The sequence below is a fragment of the Podarcis tiliguerta genome (genome assembly GCF_965153285.1).
Source record: "Podarcis tiliguerta genome assembly, chromosome: 1".
In the NCBI taxonomy this organism is placed as follows: domain Eukaryota; kingdom Metazoa; phylum Chordata; class Lepidosauria; order Squamata; family Lacertidae; genus Podarcis; species Podarcis tiliguerta.
In genome coordinates this window covers 113,718,144-113,731,896 of record NC_139534.1, presented here as the reverse complement: position 1 = coordinate 113,731,896, position 13,753 = coordinate 113,718,144, and the positions used below count along the sequence as shown (strand labels likewise).

Below are 13,753 nucleotides of genomic sequence, written 5' to 3'. Positions count from 1 at the left end.
CATCGTTTCATCATAGCAGAAAGTGCGAGAGGTTCAGCAAGCAATAAAGGTAAAGGTAAAGGTACCCCTGCCCATACGGGCCAGTCTTGCCAGACTCTAGGGTTGTGCGCTCATCTCACTCTAAAGGCCGGGAGCCAGCGCTGTCCGCAGACATTTCCGGGTCACGTGGCCAGCGTGACAAGCTGCATCTGGCGAGCCAGCGCAGCACACGGAACGCTGTTTACCTTCCCGCTGGTAAGCAGTCCCTATTTATCTACTTGCACCCGAGGGTGCTTTCGAACTGCTAGGTTGGCAGGCGCTGGGACCGAACGACGGGAGCGCACCCCGCCGCGGAGATTCGAACCGCAACCTTTCGATCGGCAAGTCCTAGGCGCTGAGGCTTTAACCCACAGCGCCACCCGCGTCCCATTCAGCAAGCAATAGGGCCCTGGAAAGGTGTAGTCCTGGGTTTCTGGCACCAATTTACAACCAGAAAAATAGGTGGGTTTTAGAGTAAGGAGAGACACCATAGCCAGCTGCTTTTTGTATTTTCTAATGTAATAAATATCTGGAAATATTTAGGTTTGTTTCATTTCCTTTGCTTAAAACTCACATTTCCCCCCATTCAGTTCATGACAAGAGACTTGGCAATAAATGGCTGGCATTTGTTATTCACATGGGGAGGGGGTTAACCATTTTTGGCCCAGGTGCCACATTGACCACTGCACAACCCAATTATTTTTAGTTGTTTTGCTTTGTTGCTCTGTTGTTTGCCAGCCAGGGCTCCTCTGCAAGGAAGCGCAAAAAAAGAAATGGTATAAAAAGAAACAACAACAGCTCCCATCATCCCTGGCCGTTGGCCATGCTAACCGGGGCTTATGGAAGTTGTAGTCCAAAGGTTCTGGAGGGCCACAGATTCCACACTTACATCTTTTTTTAATGTTAAAAGCTTACCTGCTTCAAACCTTATCTTCCAGTCTTTGCTGTTGAAGTTGCTATTGATGATGGTCCAGAAAATATCAGCTCCATGTGGGAGAGACAGAGCATGAAGAAGGAGGGGCACCGCCAGCGAAGAAAGCTGGGAGAATTCCGATTTGACAACTCTCCATAAGCTGGGGGAGAGAGGTGACACAAGCAAATCAGCTTCTTGCAATCTGTTTATTTTCCCAACTTCACAAAATGGTTGCATTACTTTGCTGAGAGCATAATGGAAGCTGCTGCTCCAGGAACTTCTTACTCCTCCCTGGAGAGCCAGAAAACCCAGTTCCAGCACTGTTTTCCCTCAAGGAGATGCAGGGGGAAATTATCTTCCCACCACACCCAGATGTACCATGATCCTGCCACTCAAATGGCAGGTTTAAAATAGGAGTGATAAGCAAATGATGTGTGCTGACACCATCTCCTATATACAGGGTAGCTCAGTCGGACCTCCTATGGTCTTCAACAACTCAACTGGTATTCAGAATTATATGGCCAGGACTGTCTACAAAGCCACAATTTCTACCTTTGATCACCTGCATGTGAATTTCATGAATTCAGTGGTTTCCCTCCACAAACCACTAGTTTAAACAATGGGCTTGAAACAGGGATGGGGTGAAGGCCTTCCTGATGTTCTAGGATTACAACTTCTACCACCCCTGAGCTTTAGCCATGCTGGCAGTGGATGATGGGAGTTGGAGTCCACCAACAGCAGAACCTCAGGAGGTTGTGGGCTCTCCTTCCTTGGAGGTTTTTAAGCAGAGGTTGGATGGTCATCTGTCACTGACGCTTTAGCCGAGATTCCTGAATTGCAGGGGGTTGGACTAGATGACTCCTGGGTCCCTTCCAACCCTACGATTCTATGATCCTGTGAACATCAAGAGGTCTACAGGTTCCCCAATGCAGATTGAAAAGAAACATTTAGTAGTTTGTTAGCTGTCACCCATAACTGATTGGCTTTAGCCCAGTCTTCCCTGACATTGGTCCTCCATATGTTTTGAACTACAGCACCCATCATGCCTGACCACTGGCCATTTTGGTTGGGGCTGATGGGAGTTGCAGTCCAAAACACCTGGTTGCTGCTTTAGCCTACAAGCTTGCACTAGCTTCATATAAAGTACCAACTCTTCTCTTGGGCGAAAATAGTATACCTGGCAATCAGCATATGGTCCTGAACGTAGGCTAGGAACTGTGGGTAGTCCTTCCTTGCAATGTATAAACACTCTCCGTGAAGGCAGAGAATCTTCAAGCAGTTGAGCATGTTAAATAGAATATCTGGCTCTTCAAACCGTGCCATTTCCTTTGCCAAATTTAGAAACAAGCAGACAAAATACCATGCAATTAATCAGAAACGCCAAGCAGAAGTAATAAGACCAGAGCACTTGGTACTATAATTCTGAGCTAAAGCAGAACTGCATCAATTGAACCATGAACTAATATTAACATAAATAGCAATAGAGACTCAGGGCAATTTAAGCTGCCTGTATGTTAATACTTTCTGGGAGATTGTCCATGCTTGTGACTACTGAAAACCAGTAAACATTATTAAAAGAAAAGCACTCACACTTTCAGGGAGAAATATAGTGATATCAGCATACAAGTGGAACAAACTTCTACTTACATAGTGAGGTTTCATTTTTGTCATCCCCCCCCCCTCCTCCTGCACCCAAAATCTTCTCCAGTGGGTTGGGGGACTTCTTTATCTTACTTCCCCCCTCTCCACTTAAAGAGTTTATCAAAATGATCAAACAAATGGTGCCCCACAGTTTACCAGTCGCAAAATCATTATTCAATGGGAGTGTCTTATCAAGAGACGACTTTATGACATAATCAAATCCACAAATACTTATTTTTTTTAAAAAAAAAAAAGTTGAACTTTACCTGCAATATTGTATAGATAAGTTTCAGTGTCACTGGAAGCTGCTGGTAACAGAATTTCCTCTCAGTGTCATTTTTGATGGCTGCTATAAAAAAGGCATATGCAAAGGTTCACAGACAATTTTTTAGAAAGAAAGAAAGAAAGAAAGAAAGAAAGAAAGAAAGAAAGAAACCCACAGCTCCCATATATCAGCAGCAGTTATGATCCCCTGTAAAATTAAAAGCAAGGTGAAACATCCAAATTTCTAAGGCCTGTTTAGAAAACAGTCAGTGAGCGAGACGGGCATAGTTCCAGTAGGAAAGCATTTTGTAAGGATAGAACCAGCACAAAATAGGCCCTGTCACTCTTGTTCACCAACATGACAGATCATATCCATCTGTCAAGACTTTTTTGCCTGATCTTACGGTCTACAAAAAACACACAAGATGTAACCGGCTGTGTTCTTAGATAAATAAGGTATACTATTTAATGTGCTTTAACTACTGATGAAGCCCAGGGTGGCAAAACAAGGCCAAAAGCCTTGTCTAGACTCTGTGAAAGGATTTTGTAGAACTGTAACAACCTTTCATGTGGATTGTTTGGACTTTATGAACAGACAGGTGGAATAGACACCATTACACGGATGGACCTTATGCATGAACTGACTAGAGAATGATCTGATCCACTGGGTCTTCTGCTTTGTTCGTTTGTTGAACTTTATGAGTTACTTTTGTTGAAATTTGATACAATGAATAGTGTAGTCTCGTGTGTTCATTGAGGATGCTTTACGTGACCAAAGGTTTGTTTGTTGTTGTGATCTTAGGGTCTAGGCAGGTTCGTTCAGGGGGTCTTTCAAATAACCTGGTGCAAAGCCATTTAGGGCTCTAAATGTAATCACCGGCACATTAAACTGAACCCAGAAACACACTGGCAACCAGTGTAGCAGATATAAAATTTGTGTTATATGTTCAGATTGTCTAGGCCCCACAAGAAACTGGGCTATTTGTGTTTGTGGAGGCCAAATGTTTTTTCCCTGACACAGGAGTGAGGGGCAACCTGTGGTGCAGACCCCTCACACAGCTATGGTACCTGGGATCCATGTTCAACCAAAATACACAGGATTCTTGTGCGGGTGGTGGAGGAGCCATGCCTTTTGAAGTGGTATAAGAGTGCTTTAAATGTATGGCATGGATGTATTGAAAGTGTTTGAATTCATGCCATCAAACAAGCACTAGATTTGGTGGCCATCGTAAAATCCAGGTGGTTGTAAAGTTTTGAAACACAGTTGCTCATCTCCAGTTTACCTGTGTTTTCCGTTGTCTCTGTGTGATTTCCTGGGTTTTCTCCATGCTTTGATGCTGATTTGTTCTCTGCCTCCCCTTCCATTCCTATAATGAACTCAGGTCTAGAATCTAGAAGACTGTCCTCCAGGTTATCTGTAGGTTCCTTCAAAAACCAAATATGAAGTGACATTGATTTTCAGATGCCTACATTTACATGTTCTTAGATCAAGCATTCCTTAGGAGGACATCTTAAGACATCTTAAGATGGATCAACAGACAACAGACTTGGTTTAATTTTACTTTTGTGTTGTATTTACTAAATACAGATGTACCTTGGTTCTCGAACAGAACGTGTTCCGGGAGTCCGTTCTACTCCCGGAACTGTTCAAAAACCAAGACACAGCTTTTGATTGGCTGCAGGAGTGTCCTTTAGCCAATCGGAAGCCGTGGAAGCAGCACCGGACGTTCGGCTTCTGAAAATCATTGGAAAACCAGAATACTCACTTCCACTTTCCAACCGTTCGGGAGCCGAAACGTTCCAAGGCATTCCAAGTTCCAAGGCATTCAGCAACTGTACTAAACCAGGCAAGCAAGCCAGGATTCAGTATCAGGGTTAAGGTATATACAGATGCGCTGCCCTATCAAAAAGTCAGCAATCGTTGCAGGGGGGAGCAGGAAATGGGAGGAATTGAACTGATTCCCTGCCACGCTCTCCTTTCCCAGGGTCTGATTAGTGCAACTGCTAATTTCTGATGGCGCTATGAATAGGCAGTCCTGGTGTCTGCATCAAGGGAAGAACCCGACACTCATAATTGTGCGCGTGGCTCCTCAGCCAGCCAGAGCAGGGTGGTTATGCGGGGAACCTTTTATAGCCCAAGGGCCACATTTGCTGGTTGGCAACCTTCCAGGAGCCACGTTCTGGGGGTGGTCAGGGCAGAGGCAAAAGCAAGGAGAGCAATGGCTGCAACTCTTAACTTCGTACAATAGGCTCCGTTCTAGCCAGGCAAAAGTAAGTGGTTTCTACACACTTAAACACATGCATCTTTCCATCCAGGCAATATGCAAAGCATCCCTGAGTCTACAACAGGTACAAGCAAGAGGTGTTGCTTGAACACTACATCAAGGGTAGTGTGCGCAGAGTGTTGCACATTTGTTTATCGCTTACCACTAGCCGGATTTCTTCTTTGGGGGCTAGTCTCTCCAGCAACTCACAAGCCAGCTGATAGCACAAGATACTGGACTGACACAGGTTGCATTCAATGGCCTTCTCGTCTTTTTGACAGGTGTGAGAGCCACCCCAGGGGGCTTGGAACACATTGTTGATGATAGAAATAATGTCTTTGGATATGCTGTTCTCTAAACCCAGGGTAATGCCGTCATCTTGCAATTCCATCTGAAAAGAAAGTTTTAAGGAGCATAATTAAGGAAGCAACTGAAACACACGCTTGACATAAGACAAAATCTATAAGCAAGCACCTCCTAAGCTACTTATTTTCTTTAAAAAAAGAAAGACAGATGTTCCATGCGTTCAAAACAGCTGCGTAAGAAGCAGAAGTCAACAGGTGAAAATCACTACTCCTCCAAGCCAGGAAAAACTGCAACTGTTGAAATTCTTCTGGCCAAGCTGCTGTTGAAAGTAAACAATCTATATCAGGGGAATAAAGCAGATGTGGGTGATCTGGGGCCTCCAGATGTTGCCCCCAACATCCCTAACTGTTGGCCATACTGGCAGGGGCTAAGGGGAGTTTGAGTTCAGAGGTGGCTGGTGTGCCGCAGGTTCTCTAACCAGTCTACAAAATGTGAGGCTGGAGGAGATCGCCCGAATAACAACAAATAATATGAGTAGAGAAAAGGAAGCTTAGGTCCTGGGGTTAGTAGCATGTAATCTGATTTGCTTTGTCCCAAAGCCGCACCAACTTCAAGTGGGAAGAAATGCATCCACAACCTTGGGAAGTCCAATTTTACCAGGTTCTCACTTTCTTTGGGCTACATTGTTTGCTACTAACATAAACATGGATTAGGTAACAAGGAGTGCTGCAACTTCCTGGGCCACCCATTACACTAATATGTGTTCCTCTCTTTGCAAACTGGATCTCGGAAAACAAGCTGAGACTATTCTATGCATCCAAAATCTCATTGTGCAAATGCAGAACCAAGCATCACAAGTGACTCGCACTCTTGGATATTGCATGGTTCCCATGTACAGCATTTATAAACAACAACAGCGTTATTAGATAACCCTCCAGAAACTCATGCATCACTCTGAAGCTTTATTTCCATCCTCGTTTAAAATGCCAGAATTCTCTTTTGCATTGTCACCTGCTTTAAGATGAGGTCGAACATCAGGATGAAACAATTCAGATTCATTTCTTCATCATCGCAGTCGAAGTCAATAGCCCTCCCTCCTCCTCCTCCTCCTCCTCCTCCTCCTCCTGGGTGCCCGAAGTTCTTGAAAGGACTACGGAAGGGGCTTCGCATGGGGCTGCGAAAAGGACTCTGAAATGGGCTTGGGAACGGGCTCAGTGTATTATGCTGAACTCTGTGCCCTGGATCAGAGGCAATGCTCACCTAGAGAAGTATGAAGAACCCACAAAATCAGTGCTAAGCTCTTTCCGACTGACTAGCATGAAGCAAACACATCAACATTTTGCCATAGAAACAAGGAGGCAGTTCATTTAAAGTAGGGTCGTCAAATGATTTGGGAGAAATGCCCTGCCTTGCTTCTGTGCATTTAACAGCAGGCTTCTGTGGAGCAAAACCTTTTTAAAAACAGCATGGAGATCATCATTATTACCTGCTATTGATCAAGCTGCACATGAGTTAAGCATCACTTTAAAATAAAGAAAGAAAAAGGTGACAACAATATCTCAAAGGTAACTTCCCAGAAATCACACCTAAGCACATCTACAAAGTGGTTTAAAAATGTCTTACTGGGATTGATGAAGTATTTCTTAAAACGAAACTGTTCACAGGCATAATACAGAGAAATATAGGTGGCCTGGCTTAAATCATGTTAGAATGATGTGACCGAGGGTCAAGTTAGATGTGGGACATCATTCACACAATTAGAAACTGCATGAATGTTTTTAAGTAAACAGCAAGCTCAAAGAACCTGGTCCCAATGGGGAACCTGGTGGAAGGAAAATTTAACACTTTACTACCCACTGTGATCCCAATGGATTGGGCCCTAGGCACATGCTTTTTGGATTGGGAAGAAAGCTCCCATTCACACAGATTTCTTTTCCTATGCAAATAGCAGGGATTGGGGAGTAGGGCACTCCAGAAAGGAACCCCAGCAAGTGGCAAAAGGTAGAAACCACTCCATGCACCTACCATTTACATTTTTTTTAATTAAAAAAAAAACCATTCGCACAAAAGTCTTTAAAAACTTGTTACATTTATATACTGCCCTTCGTCTGAAGATCACAAGGTGGTTTACAACATAAAATTGCAAGGATGAAATCACATCCAACTTTGGCTCTGATCATAAACACATCTACATGTAATTAAGCCTCACCAGGTTCACCGTGGTTTACTTTTCAGTAAGTGTGTTCAGTTGCAAATGCTACATACTCTTGTGTCACTGAATTCAGTGGAGTTTAGAAAACAACACGCTACGTTTTCGCTGGATTTCACCAGCTGCCTTTGCCAAAAGAGGTGAGACATGTTTTTTCCCTCTTATCATAAAGGTAAACTGATAATGAATTACCCTTCGAGCTGCAAGGTTCCCAGTTAGTTCCGTTACTCTTGATTTCCTCTGATTTGCCAGCTCTTTTACAGAATTAACCCCATCAGAAAACATACTGATCAGTAGCTGAAGAGGGACCACAATGTCTAATTCAGACAACACCTGAGAGAGAGAGAGAGAGAGAGAGAGAGAGAGAGAGAGTTCTCAGATTAGACCAAAAATGCAGTGAATGCTAATATTAGCACTAGGCCAAAATGAACAGTGAACTTAAACAGGCATTTAACATAGGGGAGTGCCATTTTCCCAAAAAAAGAGGTGCCAGGGGCTGGAGTGAACTGGGTCCAGACAAAACTGTATTGCGTACACAGCCTAAGGCTGCTGCATCAGGTGCCTGAAGCTGTATTATACCCATATTGTGGAAGAGGAGGTAACAAGACTGAAGGGTAGTGACTTAGAATCATAGAGTTGGAAAGGACCCTGAGAGTCATCTAGTCCACCTCCCTGCAATGAAAGAATCTCAACATGCTTGTCAGGTTTCAGTGAATTCCGATCCTCCCCCCTCTCACGGCAGACAGCCAAGGAAGTAGACAAGGAAGCTCTTACCGAGTCTTTATTCAATATTCACAGTGAGAGGCCTCTGTACGCTGCCTCTTGGGTTAATGGCATTGCTCCAACTGAGTTCCTCCCCCACTTCCCCTTAAGATGGCTGCCAGGGGCAAACTGTCTCTGAGTCCTTTGCTCTTCCACTTTCAATGCACACCATGTTCTGGGAGAAGGGGTCAGAAATGTTCTCCAGTGATAATGTGTCAGCTGGCAGCTCTGGCTCTGGCTCCTTCTCTTCTCCCAACACCTCCCCAACTCTTCTGTTCACCTGTCTATGAGCTGTGACCTTCCTCACACCACTGCTGTAATTTGACACTGCCTTCCTCTTCTTTGGAAGCTTCAGGATGAGGGGGGATGGTCTCCACCATTCCTCCTCAGTCTCGCACCCCTCAGTCCAGTCCCTGACAATGCTGCTTATAGCTCTTGAGCTATGAAATGGAATTTTCTTCCTGGCTCGCAGGCACATGCTTCGCTTACAGCAAGCTCTTACCACCCAGAGGCGGCATGTCCTGTTTGTCAGGAGTACAGCCTACACTCGAATGGGACCCTGGCAGAGACACATGCCCGACTGGCATGTTCTCTCCCTCCTGGTCAATTGTTTGGGAGCTTCAAAAGCTTTCTTCAGCCCAAACATCACAGCGACCAATGCCAACTGACACTGGCACACTTAGGAATTCGCAGAGTTTGCGCATCAAGCGTAACAGATCTCGGCAACGCAGCATTTTGGCTAATCTGCTTTATTTACATATAAACACACACGGAACACTGCAACATGGCTCCCTCTCTCTCTAGCATCAGACAGCAAAGAGAAAAGGAACAAAGGACAATAGTCCCACTTCACGGAACACAGTAACACAAACATCCTGTCTCCGTCACATCCCACTCTGTGGAGTCAAAACATACACCATCATGTGAAAGACAACAATCCCATGACTGCAATCATGGAGCAGGAATTCTAACACTGTTTCACTGACAGGGGAGAAGCGGGATGTGCCACCCTACTGGCTCACCCCTGTCGAAGCCTCGCTTACCCAGGTCACATGGTGGCACCTGCAAGATATAACCAGAAGCCGCTGCCACTTCTCTGCCAGCAGCAAGGCAGGGCACCTGCGGGGGGGACTGTCTCTGGGGGTTCTGCCACCCAAGGAAGCTGCCTCAGCATGCCTCGTGAGCAGGCCGGCCCTGATACCCCCCCAAAACAGCAATGGGTTTACAAAGCAAACCAAATCTCTGCTTGGGAAGGCAGGTCGAAAATCCAGTAAATACTGATACATAAAAGCCATGCTGCTGCTAACGGAGTGTTAATAAAATGATAATGATAATTATTTTATTATTTATACACACACACACACACACACACACACGTCTGGCTTGGTTTCCCCAGCCGCTCTGAACGGCTTTCAGCAAAACAATAAAAACATAATAAAACATAAAACTCTAAAAACCTCCCAATACAGGGCTGCCTTCAGATGCCTTCTACAGCTCTTTATCTCCTTGAGATTTGATGGTAGGGCGTTCCACAGGGAGGGTGCCACTAACTATGGTAACTATGTTTAACTATGAGGGTTAGTGAATTGTTATAATCCTGTTGGTACAGAGACAACGTTGACCTGATCATAGGAATGAAGTGGGAGCACTTACATGAAGCCAGAGTAAAGCCTGCTCTTGTACAGAAGAAGGATATCCCGTAAACCGACAGCTTATGAAGCCAAACATCTCCTCCATGGAAAAAGGGAGCGGGCACAGCTCAATATCAAACATTTTGCTACAAAGCACAAAAGACAAAAAGGCGTATCAGTAAGTTCTTCTCGCAATCTCTTTTCACAAAAGACCAAAAGTTGTACATAACATGAGAAGAATGAAACCTTTGTATTTGTTTAAGCAAATAAAAAAATTCCTTCCAGTAGCACCTTAGAGACCAACTAAGTTTTTTATTGGTATGAGCTTTCGTGTGCATGCACACCTCTTCAGATATGTATTTGTTTGTTTCTCAAACCTATAAATGGCCTTCAGGCAAAGGTGCCTCTCAATATAGTTTACTGTTATATGAAATAAAATACCTGCAGGTTCCGCTTTACAAACACAATGCATTCTCTGGAATTCGTTCCTTAGGTAAGTGTTTGCATAACGAGTCAACAATGTCCACTGATGCCTATGGGGACATTTCTAATACATTCCCAACCACAGAATTTTGACACAAACACACCTGCCCTGCTAAAGCAGGGGAAACCCAGAAAAAAATGATCTCTGATTTGTCCAGTCTCTCCCCCCTCCCTCAGCCTACCAGTAAGAGGCAAACAAGAAGAGAAAGCATGCTTTCTGTCCAGGTATCTGAATCTGTGGTGCTCACAGTGAGGTTTGGGTACTAATACCTTATGTTCAGATAAGTGAATTTTCGCAGAGTGAATTTTCATAAAGCAGGACCTGTGTGTCTAATGTTCCCTTCAACCAATAGTAAAAACCAGCAGTAATTTTATTTTATAATATTTCTTGCCTGCCCTCCACAGTAAAATCCAGGGCAGATTGCAAAAATAGCATAATGCAAATTGAAAACCAAATAGAACTACTCATCCATATACAACAATCAGGTTAATCAGGTTAATCTGAAGCATAAACTGGCAACCCTGTCTCCGTTCAATTTTAAAACCATGGCCCATCTGTAGACCTTTATGACTACAGAAAAACCATCAAAAGTGGTGAACAGGACCAAGGACCCTCTGATTCCCCTATAATTTGAGCACTGGCCCCAAATCAAATCGCCCGCTTATTGAAAAGAAACAACCTGTGCTTCACTCAATGATTGAGAAGTAATGAGCACCCCAAATTTCACAACTGATGGATTTGAAGCTTAAAGCATTCCCTCTTCCACATGATAAGCTGCTTTAAGGTGCCTCCAGATGTGTGAAGCAATATATATAAATACAATGGACTAAAGAGTAACTATGGGACATGACATGGGTGGTGCTGTGGGTTAAACCACAGAGCCTAGGACTTGCCAATCAGAAGGTCAGCGGTTCAAATCCCCATGATGGGGTGAGCTCCCGTTGCTCAGTCCCTGCTCCTGCCAACCTAGCAGTTCAAAAGCACGTCAAAGTGCAAGTAGATAAATAGGTACCGCTCCGGCGGGAAGGTAAACAGCGTTTCCGTGCGCTGCTCTGGTTCGCCAGAAATGGCTTAGTCATGCTGTCCACATGACCCAGAAGCTGAACGCCAGCTCCCTCGGCCAATAAAGCGAGATGAGCGCCGCAACCCCAGAGTCGTCCGTGAGGTACCTTTACCTTTACCTTTAAAGAGTAACTAACTTTGGCGTTCTATTTTCGAAAGCCCAGATGCCATTTTTCCCCCGCTGAAATTTGATTGACACATGCACAGAAGTCTCTACCAAGAGTTGGAAAGCTTTCACATCCTCCTACTTACCTTAATACTTCCCTGAACTCCTTCAGCTGATTGTCTGGCACCTCAGTCCTGATGGCTTCCAGCCATTCTGGCATAATGCAATCCCACACAGGTTGGTTGATTACATTGTACGGAATTAAGCACAGGATCCGGTTCAGACCTTCCTTCAACTGCGTCACCGTGCTGCAGGACTTGTCCCAGTATCCACCCACCTAAGGGAATTATGGGGGGGGGGAGACTTCATTAAGGACTCTTTCCCCCCCTTCAAAACAGTCCCACACATACATGGCACCATGCAGTCATGAAACACTACTGAATAATCAACAACAGTACATTTTCTTCTCTCCTATAGCAAGAACAATGAAAGTGAAGCTAAACTCTGCAATTTGAGGTGGCCCAAAGAGCTTGTGATGGCTTGTGCCCAATGGGACTTGGAGGACGGAAGGTAGAGCGGCCATGAGTAGGTGGAGCTCATTCTTGATTTGCCCCCTCCCCCTTCCTGTTGAGTTCCAGAAAGGCAACACTGAGATTAAGGAGGTGCTGAATGACAGCTCATAGTGCCAGGAAAAAAAGGAGGTAGGACAGGAGATTGGCTGGGAGCAGAGTGAGGTTGACAGGGCAACGCTCCATTCTCCCCAGTGGGTCAACCTCCACTCAGAGCACGGTTCACAACAAGCTACTGTCAGAAGAAAACATGGGCAGACTCCTCACCCTTGCAAACTCCATCGGTTTAGGAAGGAGGCACATCACCATGACATCAAACCGGACATCGCACACTGTCTTCAGCCATTTGGTGACAAACTGGGGCTTGAGTTTCTCCACCAGGCTGCCAACTTCGTCATCCATCATGTAGGCCGTGGAATGGAACCACTGGAAGACCATGCTCACAAGCCGAGCCAAGCTCTCCGTGGGGGTGTTCTCGCTCGGGGTGCAAAGGCTTACCTGGAAAACATGTTTTGTTCAGACGTCAGAGTAAGTTTCAGCTTTCTCTTGCAAGCACCCTCATTGCAGTGGGAGGAAAGAGATGTGTTAGGATGTGTGCAACTGGAAAGTCTTTGGAAAAGACCACGAGGAGGGACAAGGCTGCTATCAAGCTTGTGCAACACTACTTGGAAAAGCAGTATGTGAATGTTAAACAAAGAAGCAACAGACCCACTTAAACCCTCCTGGCCCTGCTAAGGTCTCAGATCAAGTAAGTTCTGCAGGCTTTGTAGCCTTCTTGGTAGTGGCACCCACCCTGAGGAATGCCCTCCCACCAGATGTCAAAGAGAAAAACAACTACCAGACTTTTAGAAGACATCTAAAGGCAGCCCTGTTTAGGGAAGCTTATAATGTTTGACGGACCATTGTATTTTAATCTTTTGTTAGAAGAAAATCCAGCCAGATGGGCGGGGTATTATTATTATTATTATTATTATTATTATTATTATTTCCAGAACCTACAAAACCTGTTCGAGAAGTGACCTCTGGAAAATTATACAAAGTCTGTTTCATATCTGCTTTTCTAGACTATGTAGCTCTGCAATAAATTATGGCATTATAGTAATCTCTTTAGAATCCAAAGAAGAAGAATGTGAAAGCAAAAGAAACTCACCAAAAACCAAATTCCAAACTGGCTCAGAAGGCGCTGGTCATTCTTGTCATCATCTTTGTTATCAAAGTCTGTGTTGTCCAAAGAATGATGTGAAGAGGATAAGCCCAGCTGTCTCCTGCGATTCAGCTCATACTCCCGTTGCTCTGCATGGAGTTCAGCCTCCTTCAGCAAGCTAAACAACAACATCAGGTGTCTCTAAACAGATGCCAAAAATACAGCTGTGCACAAGGCCCCACATTTATTATTTTATGTTTTTCTCTATTGCCTTTGATTTTATGGCAAACCCCTCCTCACAAGGCGCCTTCTATTTAAAAAATAATAATAATCCAGTGTATACAGCATCATGTTTCAAGAAAAGCAGCAATTGAAAGGAG

The 13,753-nt window shown here is 44.6% G+C and overlaps 1 protein-coding gene across 9 annotated transcripts in view; it reads right to left on the bottom strand.

The window, feature by feature from the left end:
- Positions 1 to 13,753, bottom strand: part of UNC79 (unc-79 homolog, NALCN channel complex subunit) — a 125,977-nt gene that overhangs the window by 67,195 nt on the left and 45,029 nt on the right. For 8 of the 9 annotated variants that reach the window (XM_083432935.1, XM_083432927.1, XM_083432928.1 and 5 more), the window contains 11 exons: positions 13,380 to 13,551; positions 12,497 to 12,727; positions 11,807 to 11,997; positions 10,031 to 10,154; positions 7,808 to 7,948; positions 6,418 to 6,666; positions 5,264 to 5,491; positions 4,120 to 4,261; positions 2,839 to 2,921; positions 2,109 to 2,257; positions 934 to 1,091 (listed from right to left, as the gene is read on the bottom strand). In XM_083432935.1, the coding sequence (XP_083289061.1) occupies positions 934 to 1,091; positions 2,109 to 2,257; positions 2,839 to 2,921; positions 4,120 to 4,261; positions 5,264 to 5,491; positions 6,418 to 6,666; positions 7,808 to 7,948; positions 10,031 to 10,154; positions 11,807 to 11,997; positions 12,497 to 12,727; positions 13,380 to 13,551 (1,868 nt within the window). The remainder of the gene's footprint in view (positions 1 to 933; positions 1,092 to 2,108; positions 2,258 to 2,838; positions 2,922 to 4,119; positions 4,262 to 5,263; positions 5,492 to 6,417; positions 6,667 to 7,807; positions 7,949 to 10,030; positions 10,155 to 11,806; positions 11,998 to 12,496; positions 12,728 to 13,379; positions 13,552 to 13,753) is intronic. The other variant, XM_083432929.1, reaches the window with a different exon arrangement.